This window comes from Loxodonta africana, chromosome 5 (assembly GCF_030014295.1).
Source record: "Loxodonta africana isolate mLoxAfr1 chromosome 5, mLoxAfr1.hap2, whole genome shotgun sequence".
Lineage (NCBI taxonomy): Eukaryota > Metazoa > Chordata > Mammalia > Proboscidea > Elephantidae > Loxodonta > Loxodonta africana.
The window spans coordinates 115,001,716-115,022,792 of record NC_087346.1 but is presented as its reverse complement, the minus strand read 5'-3'; the positions used below and the strand labels follow the sequence as shown (position 1 = coordinate 115,022,792).

At 37.9% G+C, this 21,077-nt stretch overlaps 1 protein-coding gene across 4 annotated transcripts in view; it reads right to left on the bottom strand.

Annotated features, from left to right (window-relative positions):
• The window catches only part of ATP8A1 (ATPase phospholipid transporting 8A1), a 256,187-nt gene that overhangs the window by 100,892 nt on the left and 134,218 nt on the right, over positions 1–21,077 (bottom strand). For all 4 annotated transcript variants that reach the window (XM_064285868.1, XM_064285867.1, XM_064285869.1 and 1 more), the window contains 2 exons: positions 8,180–8,318; positions 3,685–3,749 (listed from right to left, as the gene is read on the bottom strand). In XM_064285868.1, coding sequence (XP_064141938.1) covers positions 3,685–3,749; positions 8,180–8,318 — 204 coding nt within the window. The remainder of the gene's footprint in view (positions 1–3,684; positions 3,750–8,179; positions 8,319–21,077) is intronic.

Here is a 21,077-nt window from a genome sequence, read left to right as displayed (position 1 = left end):
CAGGCACTCTAGCACATCTAATGAATCGCCTGAAATCTCAACCATGGATTTTGTGACACAATGTCTAATGGAGCTATACAAAGGGATGTTTCCTTTCCTGCTGAGAAACAAATGAGTGTACCACAGCGGATCTGACCCCAAACAGTCAGATTTGTAACATCATCACTTTAACTCCCAGGGAGAACCACCTTCCCCAGGCCAGAACTGAACGAATTAGTGCTAATCCATTCAGCCACAGTGTTTGCCTATGATCCTCTTCTCTAACTGCCTCGTGAATGGCTAAGGAGATTTCTAATTCTGTCCTATAACGTTGCTATGAGTCAGAAATGACTCAACGGCAACGAGTTTGGTTTTTAGTTTTTTTAATATCAGATATGATAAGATTACCATCAAATCTAAAACTGACACAAAACTTCTGTTTAAGAGAAGCCTTTGATTTAAATTTACGCAGCAACTCCCTTCTCAAATATTTACGGAATATTTACTATGTGCTAGGAAATTTGTGGGGCATTGAAATAGAACAGTAAACCAAAACAGACAGACACGGTTTCTGTTATCTCTGCTTGCTCTGATAGAAGGAGGTAGTACAAGTATCTTTGAGGTGTTTATTAATTTTGCATAACCACCTTGGAAACCTCAAAATGAAAATAAACGCCATTGTCTTAACAATATACTGATAGACTACATTAAAGGTTTTTGGTATATTACTTCTCTCTTTTTTGTTTTTTTGAAATTACTGTTTACACCACTTGATACTTAAAACACTTAAAGAACATAGTATGTTTATCCAAGCATTGGAGAAAAATGATGAACAGATTTTAAAATAAGAAACAATACTATCATACTCTATATAAGGGGAAACCTAAACCCAGACAAAAAGGAACATGTGCCATATCAAACATGGCTTGTCATGCTTTTACTTCAATGTCACAGGTCCTACTTCTGATTTCCTTCAGTTGTAAGAAAAGCTGTGCACCACATGTAATCCATGGTGCTGACAAAGGCATAAACCTCTACAGGGACTGTGGGAATACAGTTTTCACGATGTTGTCAACAGCAGCAATCCAGTTCTGGAATCACCCTTGACAGCTCCTTCTCCAGGGACATTGGTGAAGTCTGTCTGAATTTTTTCTCATACCACATCACTGGCATTGGTACCCCTGTTTCCTCTTATGTGACTGGTATCCTAGTCCCCTGCCTACACTCCGAGCCCCTCTACCCTTCCCGACTTGCTTATGTACAATTGCTTCTACACATCATACCTTGTAAAGCACAAGGCTGATGATGTTGCTGCCCTTGCATGTGGGGGCAAATTCTTAAGCCTGGCCCACCTTCCGCCACTGGACCTGAGACTACCTTTCCATCTTTAATCCTCCCTGACATTTATTTACAGGTACCGTACAAATGCTGAAGGAGCCCTGGCGGTGCAGTTGTTAAACGTTTGGTTGCTAACTGAAAGGTCAGTGGTTCAAACCCACCAGCTGCTCCGTGGGAGAAAGATGTGGCAGTCTGCCTCTGTAAAGACTGATAGCCTTGGAAACCCTATAGGGCAGTTCTATTCTGTTTCATAAGGTTGCTAAGAGTAGGGATTGTCTCGATGGCAGTGGGGTTTTTTTTTTGTTTGGTTTTACAAATGCTGTGGCACCACTAAAAATTTTTTTAGGCAGCTTAATACATATATCTTTATAGAACAAAGGCTAAGATACATTAAGAAAGAAAGAAAAAGTGTAAAGCTATATGTATTGTATGCTATAATTTGTGTTTAACAACAAAGGATACGAACCTACATATGTACACATATCCTTTGGATGCAGCAGAATATTTCTGGAAGAGCACACAAGAAAGCAGAACTGGTGACCATCCCTAAGGAGGTAAACTGGATAGCCTGGGTATAAGGGTTGGAGATTCATTTTTTACCACCTGTCTACACTCCTTTCCTTTTGTAACTATGGACTGTTACATTCTGTGCCTACCTATATTTATTCAAACAACAAAAAAAATTACAACCTTGTGTTCAAGTCTAATGTTTTCTTTATATGCCCCAAACTTACTTGCAATAACTTATCTTGAGCCATTTTTTTCTGCTTGAAGTCTTCTCCCCTTACTCAATTACTCACCTCCATCTAACTAAATGCCATTTACTTTATAAATATTTCCCTAACCTTTACAATATTTTCATAGTGAACTACCTACCTTATTTACGTTCCTGTTTTGTACTGTTTTTGTATACATCTTGCTTCCTTTGGAGCCCTGATGGAGCAGTGGTTAAGAGCTTGGCTGCTAACCAAAACATTGGCAGTGCAAATCCACCAGCCACTCCCTGGAAACCCTATGGGGAAGGTCTTCTCTGCCCCATAGGGTCGCTATGAGTTGGAATCAACTCGATGGCAATTTTTTTTTTTTTTTCAATTCCCTTATTATTTTGTAAGTTTTGAATGTTAGGGCTGTCTTAGTCATAATTTTTTACAACATGGTAACCTGGGTATAATATACCTAAATTAACACATATGGGTGGTAGAGAAGAGAGACAACTGTAAGCTAAGGGGGTGGAGTCCATAGCATTCTTGTCTAGTACCTAAGAGAGAGCCCATCCAGTAAATAAACGAAAAGTACAGACTTCCAACCTTAGGCTGGATTTTTTTGGTTTGTGTTTTTAGGATGAAAGCTTGATTCATAAAAAATACTTCAATAGTTAAAGGTCTAAATGACTTATAGTTAAGAAATCATATATTGTTTTTTAGGCTACAAGTAACAGTGAAGTATGAGAAGGGTCATTTTGAGGACAAATAATGGAAAGGTCACCATGCCAAGTTGAAAATCTGAAGTCAAATTCTTATTACATATAATTTCTGCTCTATACCTGACTTCCAAACATTTGCCTTTTCATTCACCTCTTCAGCATCCCTCCCACATAATAAGCCTCTCTGCTTTGCCAACATCCCCTCAGCTCTGCCAACATCCCTAATTATCAGGTTTTCTGTACGTCACTATAACTATTTTAAGTAGTTCTATAATCACCTCTCCTGTTCTGTCTTCCACCTTAAATTACAACTAGTTGCCTTTACTTTAACATATTTACAGTTCATCCAACCTACATATTTTTCTGTTAACTTCTGTTTTACACTGTATTCCTAACAAATCATTCTCCTCCTTCCAAATGTGATTGTGAATACCTAACACAGCCATGGGGTGGGCGGGGGGAGACATCCTAAGAACTTATATTTCAGCCCAGAAGAAGTTAGGGCATTAAAAAAGAATATCTTCCCCAACAGGAAGTTATTTTGTGTTGTTCAATAGCTTTCACAAACTTTTTTAAGAAGCAAAATATATATTAGCACTGGAAGCTAAAGCAGGTATAAAATGTTCAATATATAAAATACCCAAGTAGATATGAACAAGTTCCTGTCATTTAGCAACTCCTGGCATAATGCTTTTATAAACCAGCTTTTCTGTCTCACAACATTAAGTAAATCACTTAGCAATTTCTTTTAGCTGTCACAGATACAAAGCTTGAATCTATTTACACCAACATGGTTCAAAGGCCTGTACATTACATTAAAGCAGAACAACACCAATGAGGTATCTTTTAACTTCAGGAACATAAAACATTTCTACAGCTTTGTGAATATAAACTACTACAAGATGATTAAATTATTAAAAGATTAAAAAAATAATTTTACTTACATCAAGAGAGCCTTCATTTATAACAATCATTCCCATGTTCTTCTTCAAAAGTTTACAGGAATGTCCTATATCAAAAAACACAGTAAATTAATGGACGTATTAGTTTTCCTGAAGAGGTGAAGAAAGTAAAGTAATAATACTACCAAAATATCTAAAGACTATTAGAAGTTATGGCAATCAGCTGTTAGCCAAGTTTTATGTTGTTAGCTGCCGTCAAGTTGGGCCCTGACTCATGATGACCCTATGCAAAAAAGGATTGGACCATTGTGATCCATATGGCTTTCATTTGCTGATTTTTCAGAGGTGGATTGCCAGGCCTTTCTTCCTGGTCTTAGTCTAGAAGCTCCGCTGAAACCTGTTCACCATCATAGCAACACGTAAGCCCACGCTGACAAATGGGTGGTGGCTATGCATGAGGTGCACTGGCCAAGATTGAACCTTAGTCTCCTGCATGGAAGGCAAGAATTCTACCATTGAACTGCTCTCACTTGCTATAGGAGGAATTTGAGGCAAGTGCAACATCTGGCCTGTTATGGCTGTCCGCATAAACAAATATGGAAAGAGACTGTAATAACGATTTTCAGTGCTGTAAAAACTGACAAACATAGATGATATTTGCTTCATGATGACCAACATAAAGAGCTGAAGATGGGCCAGATGGTTGTTTCCAGAAAAGGGTGCAGGAGAGTAGTAATATTGATTTCTGTCTGACCCACCGATTCCACCACCATCTCACTGCTCTTGGGCAGTCGTGACAATCATCCTCTTATATACATCCTCTTATTTCCCTCTCTCTTTGTTGTACTTGCTGCAGGACAAAATTACCCCCCTTAAATCCAACTCTGCCTACTCTGTACCTGCTCCAGTGCACCTGAAAATGGCTGGAGAAAAACAATCAACCCTGCTGACTAATCTCACTTTAGATCTGTGCTCACTGTTCTCCAAGGTGCCCCTACTGTCACCTAGAAATCCTACTACATTTACCTGGTACATTCACTACTCTACTGTCCTAGAGGACTATTTTAAACCTTCTCCTCTTCCCTGAACTCTAACTCTCCTTCTGTCCTCACTCATAGCTGATAACCTTCCCATTTCCTGAGAAGACAGAAGCAACAAGAGCAATTCCTTAAGCACTCATCACCTGTGCCATACATCTTGCCTTATCTCCAGGCACAAAGCATTAACCGCCCTGCTCAAGTGAAAGCCACCTCTTTCACTTGCTTAGATTACATTTTACTCACCAACTTAAGGACAGGGCTCCACCAAGTCTCCCTCTTTCTTCTGAAACTTTTTTTCTTCTCCATAGAAAATTTCTATCAGCACATGCCATTATGTCTCATCTTAAAAAACAAAAACCCCTTCTCTTGATCCCACTTACCTTCCCATTATGGCCTTGTTTCTCTGGAGTTGACTATACTATATCTCTCTCCTCCCACTCTCCTCAGATCATTCCAGTCAGCCTTATTTTGCCCCCATCACTATACCAAACTTGCTTTTGACAAGGTCGGGGATCTCCACATTGCAAAATCTAATGGTTATTTCTCAGGCCTCATCTTACTCAATCATCAATCAGTATTATGTGGTACAGCTGATCACTCTTCACTCGTTGAAGCACTTCACTTGGCTTCCAGAATACTACATTCTCCTTCATTAGTCCCTACTTTATTAGTCCCACATCTTGTTGATTTCTCTTCTCCCTGACCACCTATCAATATATCCAATGATCAGATGTAAAATCGAGAACATTCACAAGAATATCAGTCTTGTTCTTTGATATGAAATGGAGATATGTAAACACCTGCTACCAACATGTTCTGTTCTGTTAAACCAAATCTGTCCTTCAAGGCATTATTTGAATGAACCTGTCAAACAAAGCTTTAGAGTCCCATGTTTTATGAAAATAACCTCAAAAACCAATCTGTAATTCTTATTAGTTGTCTTTCTTGATAAATTATTGTCCTGTTAATAATGATGAAAAAACACCTCTGCATTCTTAAACAATATAAATGTCTAAGTTTTCTTAGCTTTAAAAGATCTTTGGCACTTTCTTCTCCCACATGCATTATAAAAAAATTAAAACCCATGACTCTGCTATGTTTACAATTTAACAAATAATTTAGGGTCTCACATTTCATATTTAAAATAATACCATGCCATTCATTCTCACATTTTTAAATACTATCTAAATGTTGACCATTCTGAAACTCATATCTCCTGCTCAGACCTCTTTTCTGACCTCCAGACTCTCATATCCAAGTGTCTACTTAAGAACAGACACTTAGGTGTCGAATGGGCATCTCAAGCTTAACATGTCCTAAAGCCCGGCTCCTTATCCACCCCACCCCAAAACCTGCTACTCCTTCATTCTTTCCCATTTTAGTTAATGGTAACTCCATCCTTCTGTTGCTAAGGCCCAAAACCATAGCATTACCTCTGATTCCTTTCTTTCTCTCACACACTACATCTAATCCATCAGATAATCCTGTTGGCTTACTTTTAAACTTATCCAGAACCCAACCATTTCTCATCACTCCCACTGTTATGATCCAGGTCCAAGCCACCATCATCTCTCACCTGGATTAATGGAATCACATCTCCACTGGTTTCCCAGCTTCCACATTTGCTTCCCATCCTGTCCAGTCTCAACCTAGCAGCCAGAGTCATCGTTCTCATAGGAAAGTCAGATCTTATCTCTCCTCTGCTCAGAACCCTTCAAAGGCTTCCCGTTATCTTACTCAGAGTAAATGCCAAAGTGCTTACAATGGCCTGGAAGGTCTCGCCTTACCTGGACTCCCTTACAGTGCTGACATCTTCTCCTAATACTCCCCTCTTTGTGCATTTCTGCTCTTTCTGTCTGGCATAGAAGACAATGTCTCTAAGCATCCATGTGACAAACACACTTCTTTCTGGTACTTCTTCAAATGTCACCTTGTGAATGAGTCTTTCTGACCTCCCTACTTAAAACTGAATCCCTCTGTTCAATTCCCTATCTCCTTTCCCTGCTTTATCTTTTTTTTATAGCAATTGTTGCTATCTAATATATATTTTTTCATTTACTTTACTGTCTGTCTTCCCGACTAGGATCTAAAGCTCCACAAAGGCAGGCATTTGGTTTGTTTGTTCTCTTCTGTGTCTCCTGCACTTAACTAGTGCCTGGCAAAGTAGGCATCATAACCATCTGCTCAGTGAGTGAATTTTATTGACCTTTTTCTAGTGACAAGTAACAACCAAAGCCCAAGGTTCTAGAAGTTATATGTTGACTAGAAACTTCCATCATGTTCTTTTCATAGGAACCTTTATAATGGCTATATATCCTGAGCAATTTGTACCTGTGGTTGCTTAATTCCCTTATATATCTGTATTTACTACCATATATTCTCCCTCTATCTGTAGTCATGTCTTTTTATAATATGTGTTTTTCCAGGTCTCTCAATTTTAATGCATTCTACATTTCCTCTTAATTGTCTTCCCATACATCCTCTCTTCATTTTGTCTCTAATACCAGTGATGGTTTCATAATCAAATTAACAACTTGTGTGGCTTATAGATTTAAACTTCTACTAGCTAGTTTTTTTTTATTATTAGTTTTCCTCCAATAATAACATCAATTTACTCTAAACTTATGTATAAACTTGTATAGAGTTTTATAGTTACAGAATACTTTAGGCTGATTGACAACACTTCTAAAAGAAATATAATATAAATGTTTTTTAAAAAATATAGATGTTTAATAATGACTTTCTAAAAATGTGGTTTCATGCTGTGAACACCTCTGAAATGGTTTCTTCAACTCTGGGGAGTTTCGTATGTAACTCATTAATATCTAGAGGCTGAATCTATGTCAGGGTTTACAGTCCACAGGCTACCTACTATATTTCTGAATCTGGAAAAAAGAGTGATATTTTCTTGCATATAATTGGTACAACAGAACTCTAAAACAAAACATTAGCTTTTTTTCTCAGTAAGACTTTTCTGAGAAATTGGACTTAAATGCAGGATGGATGAAGAGTGACACCATTCTTACTGCCTATCTCAGAAATAACCTTTGGCTACACAAACCATAAGCCCAATCTCCTCACTTTCACAGACAACTGTGGAGTACCATCTACACGTGTCAATTATGGATGGAAAGTGAGCTAGGCAGAGACAAACGCAAAGGAGAGGGCACACTACTTGGTTGTGAGAGTTAAAGTCTGCCTGTATATGTAACTGTGGGAGAAAAATATGGCAGTCTGCTTCCATAAACATTACAGCCTTGTAAACTCTACGGGGCAGTTCTACTCTGTCCTAAAGGGTTGCTATGAATCAGAATTGACCCGATGGTAGTGGGTTAGTGGGTATATGTAACCATCACAATTTTAAAGGGGCTTTGGAGCTACAATAGATAAGCCCAATAATATTATGGCTCTTTCAAATCTTGAAATATTTCAAATCTTCTAAAATATATCAACCTCTTAAAAGCATCAAGACTTAAAGATTGAATTAAGTGAATCACCAATATTAATGGCAGTTTCTTGCTTGTCTCCTGTAAGGATCCAGATTTTGATGTCTGCTTTCATTAGAGTTTCTATGGTTTCAGGCACTTGATCTTGTAATTTATCCTCAATGGCCGTAGCTCCAAGTAGCTGAAGATTCTGAGAAAAATAAGTAGTAAAAAATTTAAGAAGACGAGTTTAGACTCTTTGTGAAGAACAAAAAATTAAAGTGTTTATACGTATTTAAATCCAGGACTAAGTGATAATTCATGGACTTTTATGTGAACGCCAACTATCTCATTGAGTTTTCTCTCTTAAGGATCCCTTGCTTTCATCCAATACTTTTGTCATGAGACTGAGGATCCTTGTAGTTACCTGCCTTATACTTTCTCCCTCAGGTAAGAAATGAATCCTAAGAAAAGCAAATACAGGAGACACAAAATCAAAAGTCAGTTAAAAAGGAAGAGGTGGCTACTAAAACAAACCAACAAAATTGTGGGAAGTTGACCTTAATGAAGAAGCAACTTTGCTCACCTGTTTGAAAAAGAGTGAGGATATATGTGGACACTATGAAAGTGTAATTTGATGCAATGTCAAGAAATATATCCACATGATACAATTAGAAATTAAAGGCAGAGAGCAATAAATAAAGTGATAGAATTAGTCTCTAAAAAAAACAAAACAAAACCAGGTTGAATGTTTTTCACATTGTTCGACATATAGGTAGTGGAAAGCCAGATTCCATTAAATATCTCTTGCTTATTAGATGGTATCTTTCATACAAGACCTAACATGACCAATACACTCTTTGAAAGCATTTCCAACCACTCACAAGAATAGTTTCTACCCTTCTCTTCCCAGATGAAAAAACCAAATAACAATCCCCTGGCTGTTTGGGAAACCTGCATCGCCAAATGAACACAGGTTATGGTGACCCCTTGGTTCGGAATACGTAAGAATGCACGCTGATGGACTAAAATTTAAGCCTCTCTCTTCACTATGTCATCAGGCCCTGTCAGTAGCTGGGTACTCTTTAGAAGGGTGCTCTGCAAAGCCACTACCTATTGATTCTCAGTCTTCATCTCTCCTAGTTTTCCCCGCAACCTATCCTCAAGTATGATCCACTTCAGCATTCATCTTTCTTCTCAACCTATTTTCCCCTCTCCTAATTTTATTTTCATTTAAAATATTAGAGAAGGACAGAATGGATATACTGGAAATTAAGTGTTGATGGTAGTGTCAGGGTTGGTGATAACACAGAAAGCATTTCAGTTTCTATTTTTCCTCCACCTTTAAGCCCTGTTACTTTTCACCAAAATTGAGGTCCAAAAAATAGTCTCAAGTCTTGGTAGGCATGGAGTATAGTGTTAACTATAAATATGCAAACATGAAAAAATGTGTGCGTGTATATAGTCTATGCATACATTAGTTAGGAATGCTTTTGGCTGCAAGTAATAGAAAAACCTGAGTAAGAATGACTTAAAGAAAGGTTTTCACATAATGTTGAAATAGGCAGCTGTGGGCATTAGGTTAGTGGCTCAACCATATCTCAACCAATTCTCCTGGTCTCTCTCAATGTGATATAATGGCTTGTACAGCTATAGCTGTGACAGTCATATTCAAGACAAGGAGAAGAGGATAATATCAACTGTATCTGTCTCTTATGTGGAAAGCAAAAGTGTTTTCAAAAGCCTCCAGCATATTTCCGATTATAGCCAATCGGCCAGACTGTGTTACATGGCTACTCCTAGCTATGAATATTTAACTTTTCCAGCCTCCACAGTGAAGGTGGCAAGGGAGAATAAGGTAAGGTTGGGAACGAGTTTTAAATAAGCCAATCAATAATCTCTGCCACAATAATTATATACAGATGGGTCTGCATATGTAGTAGTGTTTATATGTACATGTGCATATGTATACACATATATGTACACACACACACATGCACACACACTCCCCACTGCCTCGCCTGGCAAAACTCAGCACCAAACTCAAAAGGTATTATTTCTTTGAAACTTTCTTTTATTTCTTAAAACACGTTTTCCCCTCTGCTCTGCCCCCACAGAACTTTGCTCATCTTTACATTTCTTAGAGTTTATCATATTAAGAGTAGTTGTTTAAACGTATAACCCTAGTAGGGACCATATCTTGTTCATCTTTATATCTCCAGAGCACTGGCAGTCAGAATTCAGTATGTTTGCTGAGTAAGCTTGGCAAGTAAATAAATCAATTAAAAATTTAGTCCAAATGTTATAAAACATTGCTACAATCCAGGCCATTTCAATATATTACAAATAACTTGTACAGCTATTATATACAGTTGATTCATAACTTCTTTGTATATAATATATAAAACAGGAAGGCAAATTTCCTTCTTTAAGGAGACAGCAATTTTATCTTTAATGAAAAGCAGATTTGAAATCTATCATAACCTGATGAATAATTATCATCAAGAAGTTCAAGAATGAAAAGGAAGAACAGTTCAGCATCATCTATGCCAACATCACAATTGCTGTATTTCAACATTTAGATAATGATCCTATCAATTCCTTTAACTGCCTTTAGGACATTGGAAGCTAAATCACTTTGGCCCACATCCCAGTGAAGATCAGATGTAGCTGTGTTCAAATTTTAAATATTACTCAGAAGTCATGATAAGGTTTTTGATAACCATGGGGATAGCTCAGTAACACAAGCCCTCAACATTTTCTAAACCAAAAAATTTTTTTTATTTTTATAGTGCTTCATAAAGTATTGTAGTAAGTAGATAATGTGAGAGCCAAGATTTAAACACATTCATTAGAAATGTATAAATGAATATATCTATACATTTGTTAGCTCGACTCCAAGGGGAAAAATGAGTTCAGAAAACATACAGATATAGAGTACCACTCATATATCAAATTAAAATAAAGTGACTTCACCTATAAAAAGTTGAATTGGCAAAACTTGCATGATAGATAAATTTACAACAGTGTCAAAAAAAAAAAAAGAGTAGCTGCTGAGGGTGCTTACGTACAACCAAACACCTCATGGGATCTGGTTCCTTGATTTGGAGGTTTAAGGTCATGGCGTCGCAGGATATGCTAGTTAATTGGCTTATGTAATGTGTTTAGTGCTTCTGTTCTACCTCCTAGCCCACTGCGTAGGGCCTGGTATCTTAAAAGCTTGCCAGCAGCCATCCAAGACACAACATTGGCCTCTATTCGCCTGGAGCAACAGAAGGAGGAGGAGAGTCAGGAATAAGAGGAGGAAATGGAATATGTGGACAACTGCCTCCATGAGCAACTGCCTCCTTTGCCATGAGACCAGAACTGGATGGTGCCCAGCTACCATTACTGAACATTTTGATCAAAGATTCTACAGAAGAACCCTGTTCAAAAGGGGGAAAATGCATTACAAAATTTCATATTCTCATGGAACCCTGACTTTGTGGAGCCATGGAGGCTGAACAAACCCCTGAAACTATTGCCCGAAGATAAACTTAAAACCTTAAACCAAAAATATCCGCTGAAGTCTTCTTAAAACAAAACAAAAAAAAAAAGTTTAGCTTAACTAGTAAAGAATGTCTGCCTTGAGCATCATGCTCTTTTAAGATCTATAGATATGGGATCAAACCGACAATAGCAACTAGAAAGATTAGATGGGAAACTTAGGGGGCAGTGAGTTTATGATAAGGGGGTAGGGAGAGCTCAGAAAAGGAGGGTGAGAATAGTTGTATAACTTGAAGAATGTAATTGATGTCACTGAATTGTATGTGTAGAAACTTGAATTGGTGTTAAGTTTTTGCTGTACATATTCTCAACAACAAAAAAATAAATAAATTATTCAAAGAGAGAGAAGGGGAAAAAAAAAATGACTTCACCAGGGAGATCATGTTGAAAATATTTGGAAGAGGTTTGAAAGAAGGGAAGCATCTGGTTTGGCACAGGTAAAAGGGAAGCATTCTTCAAACTAGGAAAAAATAATATAAAGGACCAAAGAGGTAGGGCCAGCAAGGTGTACATTGAGAAAAGTCACAAATAGGTTTACATGGAGTGTATTGGTGGTTATGATAACTGAAATTTCTAAAAAGAGTGCAAAAAGCATTTCTGAATATTCAGCAAAATTGCAAAGGGTCTACTTTCATCTCTCTAAAGAAAACATTGTGCTCCATTTTCCTTTTATCCTAAGAGCTCCTAGAATACTTATTAATTTTAGTGGAAGGCTCTGCAGATTACTTTCCTTTTGCCCTGTTGCCATTTATTGTGAGATTAGGATCTTGAGTGATAGGCTGTTGTACCCATGGAAATTAATATCTTTGGCTATAGTTTATTGTTCCATAACAATCATTAGAAAAAATGATTTGAACTTTATGTGCTTTTCTTGATCATAACACAAGACTGTTTAGCCCGTAATCAATTTCATCCCAAATATGTATTACTTACACAGATGGCCGCTAATGGGCACTGTGGGAATTACATATTCAGTCAAGTGTTGAAACATGATAAAATTCCCAGGGCATTTATGGAATTAAAAAAAAAATTTTTTTTTTTCAAATCAAATTTTACTTTAAAAATGTCACTGTGCCAAAAGTTATAAAGGTTTCAGGTTGATGACTCTTATACATAATACAGATTTAGTTATCACTGAAAAATCATGAAATAATATTTATTCATTTAGTAAAGCCCTTAATAATCTCATTTTCTCTTTCAGGTGTTCAAAATGAATGCAGAATTTTTAAAAAGCAGTATTAAATGCAAAATTTCTACCCTAGTGAAGATATACAGCTTCATGGAGAGTATTTAACACCGATATGGTAAAGATTTAGAAATTATGTTTGTTCCCCAAGACATGTATATTTTGCTAAATAACTTCAGAATGAACTATTTCCATATTAGCAAATATTTTGTTAGTGCTTACTTTACTTCGTATTTTTAAAAAAGTTTGTAATATGTTTCTAAATGAGAAAAACATAATAATCAAACTGGTATCAATTTAGGCTTCAGATGACAGCATGAACTATTTGGAAGCAGTTTCTTTAAAGATGAATAAAGAAATAATACTGGTAAGCAAAGTTTTCCCACTGGAGTAAATATGGATGAATAACATATGTAGCCTTTATTTCAATATGAAGTAAGATTTTGATGAGGAAGATGAAGAAACGGCAGCAGCAAACATTTCTTGAGCACAGAATACACACCAGTGCTCAATGCATTACATTTATTAATTCAGTTAAGACCTTGGGGGAAGGTGAATGAATTGCCCAAGGTCAGACAGAGGTAGAGTTAGCTGAGCTATGATGGTTAGACCAAAACGTCAAGAATCAATAAATAGACAAAGGAAGTGAATGGAAAGTAAACCTGGGGTTAAATGAAAAAATTTTACTCAAATCGTCAGGTTTATAAACATATGACTCTGCTCTTTAGTCTTCACTAATACTTTGTTTCTATCAATGGGTTTCAGTATCTGCCCTGAGCCACTCCTGCCAGGTGTGCTCACTTCCATCCACAGGCCCCAATGGTTCACATTTTGGGACCGGCCCCTTTCCAAGCATGCATGTGTACCTGCATTCACTCATTCACAAATACGCAAAAAGCATGAAGTGTTGGGCAAGATGCTGGGGATACAACAATGATTTCCTTCCTTCGTGGAATTTACATTTCAGCATGAATCATTACAGACTCTTCTTTGGATTCCCCCCGGCTTGGCTTCTGATTATACCACCTTGTCTTTTACTGGTACCCTTGAGTTGCAATATGTAAGGATTCTACAGGGACAATATTAAACGATGCAAGTCAACGTTCAACCATTTTAGGATGTAGCATATGATCAAGAAATGATGCTACTGAAGGAAGAAGTCCAAGCTGCACTGAAGACATTGGTGAAAACAAGGCTCCAGGAATTGATGAAATACCAATTGAGATGTTTCAACAAGTGGATGCAGTGCTGGAAGTACTCACTGGTTTATACCAAGAAAATTGGAAGACAGCTGCCTGGCCAACTGACTGGAAGAGATCCATATTTGTACCCATTCCAAAGAGAGGTAATCCAATAAAATGCAGAAATTATCGAATAATATCATTAATACCACATACAAGTAAAATTTTGTTGAAGATCACTCAAAAGCAGTTGCAGCAGTATATCAACAGTGGATTGCCAGATATTCAAGCCAGATTCAGAAGAGGACATAAAACAAGGGCTATCATTGCTGATATCAAATGGATCATGGATGAAAGCAGAGAATACCAGAAAGACGTTTACCTGTGTTTTACTGACTATGTAAAGGCACTGGACTATGTGGATAATAACAAATTATGAATAACATTGCAAAGAATGAGAACTGTAGAACTCTTAATTGTGCTCATGAGGAACCTGTATTTAGATCAACAGGCAGTCACTCCAACAGAACAACGGGATACTGCGTGGTTTAAAGTCAGGAAGGGTGTGCGTCAAGAGTTGTATCCTTTCACCATATTTATTCAATCTGTATGCGGAGTAAATAATCCAAGAAGCTGGACTAAATGAAGAAGAATACAGCATCAGCATTGGAGGAAGATTCATTAACACCCTGTGAAACACAGATGACACAACTTTGCTTCCTGAAAGTGAAGAGGACTTGAAACGCTGATGAAGATCAAAGACCACAACCTTCACTGTGGATTACACCTCAACATAAAGAAAACAAAAATCCTCACAAATGGACCAATAAGCAACATCATGATAAATGGAGAAAACATTGAAGTCATCAAGGATTTCATTTTACTTGAATCCACAATCAATACCTATGGAAGCAGCCATCAAGAAATCAAAAGATGCATTGCATTGGGCAAATCTGCTGCAAAAGATCTCTTTAAAGTGTTAAAAAATAAAGATGTCACCTTGAGAACCATGGTGCTCCTGACCCAAGCCATGGTCTTTTCAATCGCCTCATATGCATGCGGAAGCTGGACAATGAATAAGTAAGATCGGAGAAGAGTTGATGCCTTTGAATTGTGGTGTTGGAGAAGAATATTAAATACCATATGGACTGCTAGAAGAAGGAACAAATCTGTCTTGGAAGAAGTACAGTCATGATGCTCATTAGAAACAAGGATGGTGAGACTTCATTTCACATACTTTGAACATGTTCTCAGGAAGGATCCGTCCCTAGGGAAGGAAATTATACAAGTAGAGGGTCAACGACAAAGAGGAAGACACTCAATGAGATAGACTTAGACAGTGCCTGCATCAATGGGCTCAAGCAGAACAATGATTGTGAGGATGGCGCAGGACTGGGCAGTGTTTCATTTTGTTGTACATGGGGTTACTATGAGTCGGAACTGACTCAATGGCACCTAACAACATCTCTCTTAATCCTGACTGGCTGGCTGTCATCAAATCCCAAGCAATTAACCACAGGGCTAGGAATCTAGAGCTGTGGTTCTCAAACTTTATCGTACAACAGAAATACTGGAAGAGCTTATTACACAGATTGCTGGACCTCACACTCAAAATTTCTGATTAAGTGGGTCTGAGGTGGGGCCTGGAAATATGCAATGGTAGCAATGTTCTTGGTTTGATGACCTAATTTTGAGAACCACTGATCTACAGCAGGATTGACAAACTTTTTCTGTGAAGGGCCAGATGGTTAAGTATTTTAAGGTTTGAGGGCCATATGTTCTCCATTACATCTTTAATTCTTTGTGGCACAAAAACAGTCTAGATAATATGTAAAAATGGGCATAGTTGTGTTCCAGTAAAACTTTATTTACAAAAACAGGCAATGGTGGATTTCGTCTTCAGGCCAGAGTTTGCAGACCTCTGACATAGAGTACTTGCAAGCATCCTATCCCTGTACCTGGCTCCATTCTGAATTATGGCTTCTGGCTAGTCCCTTGTTCACACCCAACCCTTTTCTCTTAGCCTGGCCTGGATCCTCTGGTCTCAGTTCTCTATCCTCTCCTTGCAACTCCAAACCACGAAGCCTTTTAACTGTAATATAGGATTACCGTCAAAGAGGAACACTTCTCCCCACAATAATCGCATTAAAAAAAAAAAGCCAAACCAATTGCCGTTGAGTTAATTTCAACTCATGGTGACCCATGTATGTCAGAGTAGAGCTGTGTTCCATAGGGTTTTCAATGGCTGAATTTTTTGAAAGCAGATTACCAGGCCTTTCCTTCGAGGCATCTCTTGGTGGACTCAAACAGCCAACCTTCTGGTTAGCACCTGAGTGCTTAATCATTTGAGTCACCAAAAACAAAAAAACAAAAAAAAACCAGTGCCATCGAGTCGATTCCAACTCATAGTGACCCTACAGGACACAGTAGAACTGCCCCACAGAGTTTCCAAGGTGTACCTGGTGGATTCGAACTGCTGACCCTTTGGTTAGCAGCCAAGGGACTCCAATAATCACATTACTGAAAGTCATCTATCTTAAAAGTAAAGACAAAGTTTCATGTGAATACAAAGGATAAGCACAGGAAGAGTCATCTTAGCCTGAGTGGCTCCAAAAACCCATCTAACATGAGCTAACACTTGACCTTAAATCCTAAATGATGAATTAAGAGTTAGCCACGCAATCAGGAGAGGTGGGAAGGGTTTGGGGGAGCGAATTCCAAACAGAAGAAATCACATGTGCAAGGACAGAGGTATGAGACAGTATATTATGTTTGAGAAGTTGCAATTTAGTCAATATGGAAACAATAAACGAAGTGAGGTGTGGCGGTGAGGCTGGAAAAGCTGGCAGGGAATGGAACCCGAAGGATCCACGTGCTGTGCTGAGGATTCTCAAGACAAAGAGTATCTGGAAAAGAATTGTAGCAGGGAAGAGAGAGGATCAAATTTACATTTCAGAAAGTTCACTGATGGCCTGACTGGAGATGGATTAAAGGAAGCAGAAGTAAGGAGTTTTCAGGACCAGTTAAGAGGCTACTGCAGTTATCACTCCTTATCAGCTTTAAAATATAACCTGGAATACAGATCCTTGGATGGCGCATAAGGTTAAGCCCTGGACTACTAGCACAATGGCCGGCAGCTCGAACCTCCCCAGATGTGCCTTGGAAGACATGCCTGGAGATCTGCTTCTGAAAGGTCACAGCCTTGAAAACCTTACGGAGCAGTGCTACTCTGCACACATGGGATTGTCATGAGGTGGAACTGACTAGATAGCAACTAACAACAACAACAACAACCTGGAATATGGACGGCTATGGGATTTGTAGTCATTCTAAAATGACGGCTCTCAAAGAATACTGAGCTCCTCTCTGTTTTCCATTTCTCTAAGACTCTTTCAATCTTGTATTTTTCATTGACATTTTTGTAGTACACAAGTGTGGGGTTTTATTTAAAAGAAGAGGACCTCACACTTCCGTTCCTTTCAGTTTAAGCTGGGCTAGTCCTAGGACTAAGAACATTAAACCACTGGCACGGCTCATTTGCCGGGTTCTGGAGAAATCACACCATCAGTTTATTTTTTTTCACAAGGCCAAGAAGAAGGTTTTCACATGGTGCTTTTTTGAACTAAAGAAATCACATTTTAACTCTCACAAAGCCAATGGCTTAGTAAATTAGGCCAGCATCCACACACCCAGCTGAAAGGAATCAGGATTTGAGTTGCAATTGCGTGCAGCTTGCAAAAACAACACATTCATCTTATCCAAGTAAGAACACACTAATAGCCAGCATGGAAAGTCTGCCACGACATGTTCAAAAAATAAGGAAGTTTATCACGCCAGGAGGAGGAACATGATCAGAGATCTAAGGAAACTTAAATACTTTAAATAAGAAGATTCTAAAGACGAGTTGATGGAAAATCATGAAAAACACATTTCCACCTTAATTTGTAAAGACAATGGAATACATAGAGGCTGTCTCATCAAGCAGACTTGCCCTGAACATGTTGTGTCTCCCACATCCCGCCCCGACTCACAAGAAGTACTGATGTAGCGATTATGCAGCTACACACTTGGCTACATCTTATTTCAAATCTCCAACATTTTACATACATTCTTGCTTTCTTCTAAACCAAACTGGTGGCACAACATACTGATCATTAACATGGGATTTGGAATCAAGGCAGAACGAGGGGCTGAATCCCTACTCTGCCAACCACCGGATATCCGCCCTTTAGCAAGTAACCTACCTATGATATAATTTCCCCATTGGCAAGATACAGCTAGTAATACTAATGTCATAGGGTTGTTCTGGGGCTGATCAGTCACCTCAAACTTTTTTGAGTATTACAGGAAAAAATTGATCACCTACCTGTGAGAGTTGTATTTTTACGTAACCTATTAGTTCTGTTAATATAAGTAAGTTAAATACATTATAAACCCATTGCCATTGAGTCGATTTTGACTCACAGCAACCCTACAGGACAGAGTAAAAGTTTTACTTCCCCCTACGGTTTCCAAGGAGCAGCTGGCAGATTCAAACTGCTGGCCTTGTCCTTAGCAGCCGTGGCACTTAACCACTGTGCCACCAGGGCTCCTATATACATTACAGAATGGAAAAACAGAAATTAAAAAGATGAGCTAAAACATATAGAAACAAGGCATAACATTTTCTTCCTTAGCCCACTGGATTTCTTGTGTACCTCCTGTTAGAGGCCCTCGAACCAAATAATAAGCATAGAGAACTTAGCAGAGGGTTTGGAGCTTAGTAAATGCTCGAGAAATGTCAGGCCTTTTTAGTAGACGAGCTGACTAATGCAAACGTTCTTAAGCAAACAGTAAAACACAAAACTACTGAAATTTTAAACTGCGAAATCACCAGTACATCATGTATATTTTCATCCATTTTTTAGTACAAATGAACGTGATACGTGCAGTTACTAAGAATAGAAGTGGTAGTTTTATCTGAAAAAGCATTCCATCCTAATACAGAAGTTGCTGTGAACTTGGCAGTCAATAAGTGTTCAAGAAAAGTCCTGTTTTCCATTAAGTTTTATATTTCTCTAGGAATCCTCTAAACCACTCGTTGCCACGTGTTGCAAAGGGCGCTAAACTGTGGTGTTTGGTCACACTGAGTGTAATGGCTGATCTATATCACACCACATCAAGGCAGTCTCTAAAAATCTCAGAAATGTCAACCATATTTTGAGGAGGAGTAAAGGACATAATGCTAAAAAAAAAAAAAAAGATGCTATTAAAAATTCTTGGGAAATAAAAAGGATATTAAGCCAATCAATGGAATACATGTATCTACAAACTAGCTATCTTTCCCTCTAGGCCCTTTCTGAGTTGGGCTTTTAGATTTCCAAGTGACTTAGTTTATATACCTTATGGTTTCAACGTAGAAGGTTTAAATCAATACTAAGAAAAAAAAATTTTTTTTTGCATGAATCCCATCAATGGTGTGCCCCTTCCATGGGATAAGAATTCTGGGTTTTCCCTTATAAGAGTTTAAGATGCCAGAAGACATTCCCTCAACAAAGATTTACTGAGCACCTGTCATGTGCCGGGAGCCATGCTTTGTATTTACCATGAACGCACATCTTCATATTTCAACCAACTGCGTAATTATAAAATCTTCTGGTAAGTAAGATCACTCTGTGCTACTAATTTCCAAAGGAATCCAGCAATATAGTACAACTATAAGGCAACATTTACACATCTTAGAATCGTGTTAGAATAAAATTGGCAGATCAAAGTGAGGCGAGAAATTTCAGAGAAACCGCTGCTAATGAAACATTAAAGCTTTGTTATTATTGTTACTTTTTAAACCCATTTTTTTCTGGACTGTCTATGCACAGATAAATTTTATTATTTTTATAATAATTGGACTTCTAAAAATATAGACCAACATTATAACTGGTTTCATAATCTAAAATTATCAGTCCAAATATGTAAACTGCCTTCAAAAAGAATGAGGTTAAGGATGGTAAAACAGGTCAAATTTGTCATCTGCAAGAATGAGACAACTGTAAATCCTCTCAAGTACAAAGACAGCGTAAGAGGTGCTACTGTCCACAATAGCTTAAGTGAAGCTGAAGTTCTCCTCAAATTGGGTCAAGGCAGCCGGAGAATCTGGTGATTCGACTAATCCCTCCTAGGTCTGAACTACGCGAACCTTCTTGTACCTGAACAAGTGCAGCCTTGCTGGTAATAAATGCCATCTCTTAGCCCATATTTAGTAACAGAAAAAAAGATGCTCCAGTAATTGATTCTTGAAGCAACTCATAGCATTAGAATTAATGTTTTTTTTTTTTTTTTAACTATCCTGAAAAGTTTACCATAAGAATGCAAGTGTTGGAGGCCAAACCATTCAATTTTGTAGCAGAGATGATGACTATATTTTATGGATGGATGAAGAAGCCCCAAACGCTCTCATCTAACAATGGTTGTCCCTGGGGATGACAATAGCCGGAGGACTTTTCAAACCTCCCACATCCTCCTTCCTTGAGTATGCTCCCCAGGGTGAAGGGCATGTGTTCCAGCACTCAGATGTGCTGGGGTAGAAAAGGAACAAACACCATCCTAAGGGACAAATATCAGTGTCTTCTTGGATGTTCTTAGTCCACTTGGCTATTTTTTTCAGCTTATCCTAGGAGTTACAGCCCCCAAAGGAATTAGGCTTTAACTAAAATTTTAAAACTAAATTACTAGTTTGAACAAACGTTGGAGGGATAAGAGAGAGAGCAGGGTTTAAAAGGACAACCTTAATCACACTGTAAAATTTTCACCCGTTTTGGAACATATTAAAATTATTCTTGTTTTCATGAAAAGGTCTACAAATCTTTCAAATTCTGAATGCCTTTAACATAACACTACCTCGTGGATTAATGTGTCAATGGTGTTTTGTATCATCAATTCAAATCTTCCTGTAAGTGACCACATAATGTTCTGATCTTTTGTTGGTTGACAAGTAAGGAAAAATGTCAACAGTAATGCTGAGAAGCACATTTTCTAAAAAGTTAACATAGAGATGTAATATTATAAGGTTTTTAAACTCTGC